Consider the following 10645-nt stretch of genomic DNA (forward strand, 5'->3'; position numbering starts at 1 on the left):
ACGATATGATATTCAGTATGTTTCTTCACCATCGCCAAAGAGGGGTAAAGTTTTGCTCTTGAGTAGAATCGGTTTTTAAGCTGTATTCCAAGATTTGATTTACAAACTTCCCAAGGAAAGCTCAATAAAATATTGTAACAAGTTATATAATGAGCAGATAAGATTTTTCTTAAAGCAAAATAATTGCAAGCCTTTATTATAATGTACAGTTCAAATTATCTTAAATATCCTTGAACGTTTAATGTAATAAAATCATTGTAAAATAATAAAAAGAAAAAGCAATTTAGTTCAAACGTGAAAAGTTATGAGAAATGCTGAGGGTTCCATATTACCAGACAGATACACAGAACTTAAGAACAAATTTACCGTTTTCGGATATTTGTTTCTATACTTATGCTACAAGATATTGCCTAACTCTAGGTCTACGCGAAATGCGACTCAAACAACCATATCTTTTGATTGTGTTGACTTTGAGTTGATATAGGTTTGATTTTACTCAGTTCCAAGGGATCACAAACTTCAATGTTTCTTATTAATTTCAACTTTATATCACTACAATTTCCTGAAAAGAGGTTCTTGATGAAAAGACAGACAGACTGATAAACAGAAGATGGACAACGAAATGATCTCAGGAGAGTTCCTTTTTCCTTTCGATGTACGGAACCCTAAATAATACTTAAACATACTTTAGTAAAAAATATCATAAATTGTATTTTAATATCATACTTGATACGTATCTGAATATTTTGTCTATTATGTCGCTCAATGGCTTTTGCAAGTCGTATCCATAACGCAAAATGACATGATATCGTATGAAACATTGGCTAAGGCGTGAAGTTTGCTTTGAAGCTAAGTAATTATTTTTCTAGAGTCCATAATAACTCATAATTTATATGAAATACACCGCATATTTCTTTTTTGCCTTTTGCATTAGAGTTATCAGTAAAGTAAAAAAAAAAAATAACAACCTCTAAATATCCCACTACTGGGCTAAGGTCCCCTTTTTAGAAGGTTTGGAGCTTATTCCGCTATGCTACTCCAATTCGGATTGGATACATAGGTATGTGGCAGAATATCGTTAAAATAAGACATAACATAAACATAACATAAACAGCCTGTAAATTTCCCACTGCTGGGCTAAGGCCTCCTCTCCCTTTGAGGATGGAGCATAGAGATGGGTATGGAGCATATTCCACCACGCTGCTCCAATGCGGGTTGGTGGAATCACATGTGGAAGAATTTCGTTGAAATTAGACACATGCAGGTTTCCTCACGATGTTTTCCTTCACCGCCGAGCACGAGATGAATTATAAACACAAATTAAGCACATGAAAATTCAGTGGTGCCTGCCTGGGTTTGAACCCAAAATCATCGGTTAAGATGCACGCGTTCTAACCACTGGGCCATCTCGGCTCAAAATAAGACACTTGCGGGTTTCCTCATTATGTTTACTTTTTATGGAATGGGATGGAATGAATTATAAATACAAATTACGCACATGAAAATTCAGTAGTGCTTATTCGAATCACACGGGCAATCTGTGTTCATATTATGAGAATATGTGTTTATACAAGAAGTGTAATACATCTTACAGTAAAGCTTTGAAGACTTTTAATATGAGAAAATAGACATATGAATAAAAGTAATATTACTTATCAATATCCAACAGCTATTAAATAAGAGTTACATAAATAAATAAGATATGTATTCAACCGCCAAATTGAAGTACTATTGTGTTCCGGTTTAAAGGGTGAGTGAATCAGTGTAGGCGCAACATCTTAGGTCCCGAGTTAGTGGCATTTGAGGCGATGTAAGGATAGTTAATATTTCTCACAATGCCGATTTTTTTGGACGGCGAACACAATTCGAAAATTCTTGTGATACTTTACAAATATATATTTTGAGAAGCATGAATACACGTTCCTAAATTTATAGTATTTGATTATAGTGAACACTATGATGAAGTTTCGACGACTTTGTTGAGAACGTGAGGTAAGTGTATTCTCTTCATAGAACCTCTTAGCAATCATTAGTTCTTAGTAGAATTTAATGATGTATTTCTCTTAAGTAATAATTGAATATTACAACACAAATGTAAAGTATCTTCTACAATTTTGTTTTGATAAAGATATAAAATTAACGTCACTGTTAAACTTAATGATTAATTTAAATCGATTTTCGCATTTATTTCAATACTTAAATATTACAATTTAAAGGTTCTTTTAAAAGTGCTTATTTATCAATGTTAAATGTTCATGGGATTTAAATTTATTAATTGAATAATCTAACAGTGATTGTACAATTTTATCATAAAAACGAATACATTGCCCAAAGATGGATGAATTGATCTGAAATAGAAACTTAACAAATATTCGTCACAATTTCGATTAAAGTCATCAATATAATCGTGACTGTACGTAATAATTGTCAATTTATCAATCATTAAAAAAAATATCTTAACTGTAAGATCGATCTATAGTATTTGAAATTAAGCTGATTATTTCCTGAGCCTCTTTTAAAATTGCTCTTTTGTTCTCGCATCTCATTTGAAATGCTTAGGCGGTGTATCAAAGAAAAAGATAAATAATGAAAAACGAAAATCGTCCGATCGCTTTCGTTAAGAGCGAATTCGTTGAGGGCTAGTTCATTTTCCGCAGACAGATTTCAATTCAAGTGGAGTATTATACATATTACTAACAGTATTTAAAACGGGATATTTACCATGTTTTTTGTTTTGGTGGAGCTCGATATTTCGACATTATCTACGAATGTCTTGTTCACGAGAATCACGAGAAAAAAATAACCACGTTAATTTAAAATCTTATATCTTCATTGTCTATCGATACAATTGTCAGTGGTTTTAAATCTATATATATACATATGCGATAAAAAATCCACTTGAATTGAACTTGATTAGATTTAGTATGAAGTAAGCTCTAAAGATTGGATGTAGGCTATTTTTTTATAACTAAAACCTTAGAACCCCTAAAGTGCGCGTAAAACCGAGAGCTTCTTAGCGTAATAAAAATTGAATATTGTTTTAAAATTTTATGAATTTAATATATTTTTAATTATCTTATAACTTACATAGGTAATTAAATACAATTAAATTATTGTTTGTCTGCATGGATTGGATTTCGAACTTGTTTTATTATCAATGTAATATTTTATCGAGTAACACCTTATAAGTCATAGTTAAAATTAATTTATCTTATGTATATTTACAATAATAAAGATTAATTTTAATAGGGGTTCCGACAGTCATTATATAAACACGAATATTATAGGCAAACTTACGTAACACCAAGTCTCTGACTTCTCAAAGTCAATATAGTCTCCCTGGGGCCAGGTTTACATTTCTATAATCAAATTTCGCAAATATTTTTAACTTTGTTGATTAATTAATTTTAATCTAATTCTGAAAAAACAAACATTAAAAGATAAGTCGTATTGCAAAATACAAGAATATATTACTAGTTGCCAACCGCGACTTCGCTCGCGTATTAGGTTGGTCATCAGGTGTAAGGCGTAAAGTAACGAATATCCTTCCTTGAAGTTCGAGCTTGCTGCCTATCAAATTACATCAAATTCGGTGAAGTGGTTTCGCCGTGAAAGAGTAACATAAAAACAGACAATACATAAAGATACTATCTCATTTAAAATATTAGGATAGGTGATAATTATAGAGTTTGTATTCCTTGATTTCCATACAAGACATAGATATAATTAAAATTGTATTAAGTTGACTATATTCTCATTAATAAAAGGTAACACGAGCTCATAGTCGTTTTTTCTCCATTAAATCAAGATTCCGAACTGGCGGTAGCTCTACATTAATTATAACCTTGTAAAATGACGATACAAGTGCTTGAAAAAGAAGGAGACTTCTTGAGTAACTAGTATTTCGATTACGTTTTCATTTTTAATATCAAGTTACCGTCACTCGTAGACAATGACTTTGAGTGAAATAGTGAAAATTTCCATCCAATTATATTGTTTTTTTTTTTTTCTATAAAATCGTTAATATCTCTATAGTGCATGTCGATTTTTATTATTTAGAAAGATATTTGAAAAATAATACATAGATTTATGTATCCATACAACATATTAAGCTTATTAATTAAAGCGTCGATTAAGTGACTACCGAGACGAGATGCCCATAGTTTAATGCGTGCTTCTTAACCGGTGATTTTGAGTTTAAACCCACGCAAACACTACTGAAGCACTTACATCTGCTAAATTTGTTTACAATTCATCTCATTCTCGACGGTTAAGGAAAATATCACGAGGACAGATGTAGATTACATCTATCTAATTTCATTGAAATTCTGTCACATGTGAATCTATCATTCCGCTTTGAGGCAGCGCGGTATAATTAGTTCCAAAGCCTCCTTCAAAGGGAAAGGAAGCCTTAGCCCAGCAGTGGGATGTTTGTATACTTTAATTCTTATGCAACTACACTACAAATATAGAAATAATGCTCAAAACAAAAATATAACCAATTATATGTGTGTACAAATTAAAAGAAGCTACCATCGGTTCGGAATATAGATTCTATCGAGAAAAACCGGCAAGAAACTCAGTAGTTACTCTTTTTCAACATTTAAAACACGAGAACATAGCAAAAAATTATATTTATGATTAGCGATATAGAATATCACACCAAAAACATTTTATGAGACCATATGCCTCGCACTATCAAAATTTATCCTATCTCATGTAGAGCAAAGCTTCTAACTCTACACGCCTTAACTCTACAAGGCCTAACTTCACAAACTCTACTCCTTAGTCAAAATATGAAGCTTGGCCACTTCGCTACATTCACATGAGCATAAGGTGAAACATTTATGCACTGTTCATTAGTTATCATTCATACTGTTCTTGTAGTAACGAAACTGAACTGGTAAAAATTTAACCAATAGTTATCAATCAAATCCAGATTGAACAGGTGATAACCAGTTTTACTTCGAACAATTTCTATCCGATGTTATTGATTATAGGTGAATCACTTAACATTAAATTAAAGCTATATCCTTGCTTGAATGAAATTAAACTTGCATAGATATGGGATAACAATCCGAGTTCCGCCTTTAACGATATACAAGGATAAGATCTCAGACCTAAATATATATTTGTTTCAAGTGAGAATCAAACGACGAGTAACATTGAATGAGAGATTTCGCTATCAAATGCTTTATTACATATTAACAATTAATACATCTGTTTCAATTATAACGGAACGATCACAATTATTTGTAAAATTACAAAATATTCATTTTTTCTTTTCATTAATTCAAAACGGAGAAGAGCTTTCGCTGAAATTAAGCATCGAGCTAAGGTTATTCAATTTGCCCCTTTTTTAGAATACAAAATGTTCTATAATAATAATACGCAATACTATTGTCGAGTTTTATATTTTATTTAAAGTGGGACATCGATGAGTTAATTTTAACGCTTTAATTATATTCTTTGCACTTCATCTTTCTTTACTTGGCGGTAGGGCGATGTACATTTCTGGTCAATATTTAATGTTGTTTTTTTCGAGTTTGAAGGGTAAATGGGCCAGTATAACTACGGGCATAATGTATATAACATATTAGATCCTACGGTTGGTGGCGCATTGGCGTTGTTAGAATTGGTCTATATGGCGCCAATGTCTATGGCCGTCGTATAATAAAGAAAACCTCAGAAACTACGTAATTTCAAAATTTTTTGTTGGTGTCCACGTTCCTCACCGGCGAATCGAAAATGTATGGAAAAGTTTACTTGGATTTCGATTCGATGAATTTCGATGAATTACGAAAAATAAATAACTACATAATTATTTAACTAATAATATAATTGGTTTTGAAATATATTCTGAAAATAGAACGCCAAACAAAAACAACATAAAGTGTAAATATTTTATGTATATTAAAGGTTAAATATTTATAAAAATAAATATAAAGCAATCGTTACAATAGTACAACCTCTATCCATAAAACCTAATTTATGTAATAAATTTTGATATTATGTAATAAATACACCATTTAGTCAGTTTTGGTAATGTTTATGTAAAACCATACATACTGACTATTATCAAATCATATAAAGGACGAGTGTCTCTCGGAGAATCTTATGATACTATTTTCAGAATATTTTTTGTCTATTAATTAGTCGTCTCTAAAGACTAACGATTAAAGAAAAAGTATTTCTAGGCAATTGTATATATATTTATTGTTGATAAAATCGTTTAAAACAAAAACGTCCTTATTGACATTTTTATGAAACCTGGAACCTAATGGAATAAATGCCCATTAAATCATCCCTCAAGTAAAAAAATACGGTACCCCTAAGACGCCAAGTTATTTATAGCTTATTGGTTATTATAAACGAAAAATATAGCGGCTTTAACCGTTTGTCAACATTGCGAATCCTTCGGAAAAGTATCATTAATTTTTTCATCAGCTTAAATAATTTAAGCAAACGTCACTTGAAGTTTATAACTGGTTATAACAATTCAAAGTATGGACATTCCGAACCGATGGTAATTTTAAATTTAATTTAATAGTGTAAACTTTTTATTTAAATCGCCGCAGAACACGGGCGTTAAATTACAGAATTTGATTTTATCGAAATTGACTATACAAATTATAAAATTTATTAGATAAACGTGTTAATATGGCATATCGTCATGAGTCGTTAGTCAATATTTCATAAGTGAGATAGAAAGTTATTTAGGATTTTCACTGATGCTTGTAGGCCGTCACGGCAAACATGATACTCTCAACCTTTCTGCCACCGCTTTGACTCCAAAGTTTATTCCAGTCGAAGAATGAAGATAAACAAACCTTAGAATTACGTATTCTACGCGATTTTCTAATAGCTCTCCAATATTGTGCACTACTGACAGTTCGTGATTAATATATCTTTATTTATAATACAACACTATTTCACTTAAATATATACTTATATCCACTTTTATTTTACTTCCAAAGTTCTAATAACAGTTTCGTCAACGTTCTAAACGCCATTTATTTTGCATATCTCTAATGTCAAATGCTGTTTATTTGCCTTTGTCCTCTTGTGGTTGGAATAGACTTTATGAGCATACTATACCGCGTTTACTATATAATACTTCGTTGACATATATTATTATTATAATTAGAAAAAAATATATTTATTTCACTTACGAAACTTTTTTTTTTTTAATAATAAGGAACAGGAGTACATATAAAAATCTAAATATACGAGCTTAGTATTTTGTATTAAATCATACCACTGGTAACTAAAAACAAAATTATATGTCGAATTAACAAAAAATTTAAATGTATTATTTATATTACGAATTCCATGAATGATTTCATCCATAATTTTAGGGACTAACTTTTAAATTTTAAACATTGAAAACTAGGCAATCTTCAATATAAACTTTAATCGTCAGTGTCACCTAACTGGATCATGATTGAATTTTCAAAAATTCAATCACTTATAAACAGAAACCAATGTTATGAAACATTCCATAAAAAAATTCATCCCCCATTTCAACCCTCTTAGGAGATGATTTTTTAACAATCCTTTATTTACAACTCCTTTCCATAAGGAAATCCGGTGCAAAATTTCATCCTGTTAGACCAACTGATGTGTAGTTGTATGTTATGCTGTTGCGTTGTGTGTCAGTCAGTCATATTAAAAATTACACGCTTGCTGAACAATTTGACGCTCACATATTTTGAATGTTGAAGTCTTATACTTTTTCATTGATTTGAACTGCGACCGGTTTGATAGATGTACTCGTAAAACTAATTTATCTTCTAAAATTAATTCTTTGGTTTATTTTTTTATGTCTATTTCAATGTACTACAAAAAATCATTTTACCCAATGTATGTTATCATTTATAAACTCACGATTCGTATAACAGCCATTTTGCATGCAAACGTAATTTTACTATTTTCTAAATTTAGCAACAATGATTCAAATGTATTCTTGGATTCTATTGTAAAATCAAAAAACAGATGAAATCGTATAATTTAAAAAATATGTTCGAATAACCCGACAACAGGTAAATAAAAGTTATAAATCTCAACTAAATAGTTATTATTAGTATAATCTGGAAAAAGTACAAATACCAATTCGTTTGAATTTGTATAGATCTCAACAAAATAAGACGAAAAGTAAGAAAGACACTGCTCGCTTTCTTATCGAGATATCGATACCCAAGAATCGACAAATCCGATAAATTTTCCAAAAAGATACATATGAATAAAATTAATAGGATCTATAAGGCTCCGTTGAAACCTTATTATTAGGTATTTAGAATCCCTTATTATCTAAATAAATTAGTAGTCTATTGTTTACTGTAAATACGCACTTCGATATTGATTACAAATAAAGTATCACACATTTTGATTTATTAAAACGCTAGGAATTACAAAGTTTTATTTAATATATATAATATAATAGCTATTAAATAAAATTACAAAATATATTTATTTCATACCTTTTACGTTAGTAGAACTAGCTGTTTGAAATATGATAAAAAGGAAATAATTATCACATTCAATCAGAGATTCTTCGCTTTCCTGTTTTTTCCGCGTCCAGTAAGGGTATTTAGATTAAAATATTTCGGAACGACTTCCGTTTTGTTATTGTTTCATTTCCGGTATCGGTTCGGTTAAAACAAAAGTCCTTATCTAATGAACTGAACCATTAACCTGATCCATTAGATATTGATAACTTCGTAAAATTAACTTTATTACAAAAATATTTTTGTTTTTATAGTATTTATATGTGTGTGTTTGTATTATAATTTAAAATTTATAACAATTCCTCTATTTTAATGCAACTTTAATTGAATTCGTACATATTTATTGTTAAATATATTTTAGTAAAATTAATATAATCGCTATGAACTAGATGTAAAACATATCTTTAGAATTTCGAATATTAAATAATTTTTAAAACGCTTATTCTTTTTTTACACCTACCCACTTTTTATCAATTTATCTTTTCTTAAATAAGGCTTTGTCCTAATGAGGAAAATTTGCTCTTAAATTACTATGAAAATGAGAAAGTTTATGAATAGCCGAAATAATTTGTTTTCGTTAAACGAAATTTCAAAATATTTTACCTAATTCGCTGCTGGTTTCTGCTTCTATGACCTGAGCGACCAGATCTCTTGCCCTCGTATGTAGCCGCGTGAAATGAACCCTGGACCTGCCATGCCTGATCAGAGTTCGAGCATGTCTTAAATGTTTCACATCACTCTTAAATTCACAGTGCACTAAAGACGCGAAGTATATGAATATTAGTGTCCGCATCGTAAATAACACGTGCGAACGGCTCCAACGCCCGACTACTACTGACGGCAAAAGCGCCCGAAGTTTACCCCGACTTATTTTTCTCGTCTTGATTATTCGAAAATCAAATTAAATTTTATAATTCGTCATGTTTCTCCTTTGAGATATTACGTTCATAAATATGTCTTACACAATTTCGTAGACAGTTAATACAGCCGTTTGTAAACACTCGCGTAATATAAGCGTGTAAACGGATGAGTATCTAAAATCATTGAGCCGTAAGCACAGATTAGTATTAATAATTTCCATCAAAAAACAATTACCGAACGTTTTGTATATTTTGAACATGCGTTAAACGTACGTTTTATTACCGCTAATGTTTTGTGTTCTTGTTTCAAAATACACAATGGTGTAGCGATAACCGGTATGAATCCAATACAGAAACATATTTATGAAATGTAACAAAATAATTAATAGCTTAACTTCATATGTAACACAGAACGAATATTGTATTGTCATTACTATATACTAAACAAATAATTATATACAGCTTAAGATAGAGTATTAAATAAATTTAAATTATTAAAGTTTGTGTCCGTCCCCCAGTTATTTTATAATCTATGGTATTAATCCGCGCAGGATTATATACCAGAAAATTCGTAGTAAAAATGACTAAATAAACAAGATACTGAATTAAATAAACATTTATTTAGATGACATAAAGCAATGGACTTTGTTGAATTTTGTTATATGCAGGATTTATTTGAAATGTAAATATTGATATAACGTATTAATTCGTACAATCTATTACAGATTTTTCGTATGTAATATGTAATTTTTTGGGTAAAAGTTATTGTTTGCGTATTTTTTCATTAAAAAAATAAAGTAGGATTAAACTAGGATTTTATTTGGATCATCATTTCATTCATGATGAATCGTCATTTTACAGAATTGTATCAAACGTAAATCAAGCGTTTCGGAATGTAGATTCGAAAAGGATCGACAAGAAACTCGGTGGTTACTCTTTTCCAACATTTGAAATACCAAGTTACATAAAATATAAATAGTACATTAAATGTGTTGTCTCTTCATAATCGGTATTTGTTTGTTTTAGAAATTTCTATGTTGGCGGACCGTCTTGTCTTTGTGGAAGCCCCGAGTTGTAGCCCTGGATGCCCTGCCCTAAATCCGGACCTACCCTTGTTTGTAACATAGGCTCATTCTTACTTCAAACTGAAGTATAAGTATTACCTACCGAGAAAAACGGGTAGTTTCAAACATTTGAGATACAAAGTTGTTTTTGGTAAATTTATATAATATATCGTGACTTAAAGTCAACAAGTTTTATTTATACTATGAAGCTTAA

General features: G+C 30.3%; 1 protein-coding gene across 1 annotated transcript in view; it reads right to left on the reverse strand.

The window, feature by feature from the left end:
* Window positions 1–9325, reverse strand: part of LOC113394087 (uncharacterized protein) — a 183072-nt gene extending 173747 nt beyond the window's left edge. The window contains exon 1 of the mRNA XM_026631286.2: window positions 9111–9325. Within this exon, the coding sequence (XP_026487071.2) occupies window positions 9111–9300 (190 nt within the window). The 5' untranslated portion in view covers window positions 9301–9325. The remainder of the gene's footprint in view (window positions 1–9110) is intronic.
* Between the last annotated feature and the right edge of the window lie 1320 nt (window positions 9326–10645).

This window comes from Vanessa tameamea, chromosome 2, assembly GCF_037043105.1.
Source record: "Vanessa tameamea isolate UH-Manoa-2023 chromosome 2, ilVanTame1 primary haplotype, whole genome shotgun sequence".
Lineage (NCBI taxonomy): Eukaryota > Metazoa > Arthropoda > Insecta > Lepidoptera > Nymphalidae > Vanessa > Vanessa tameamea.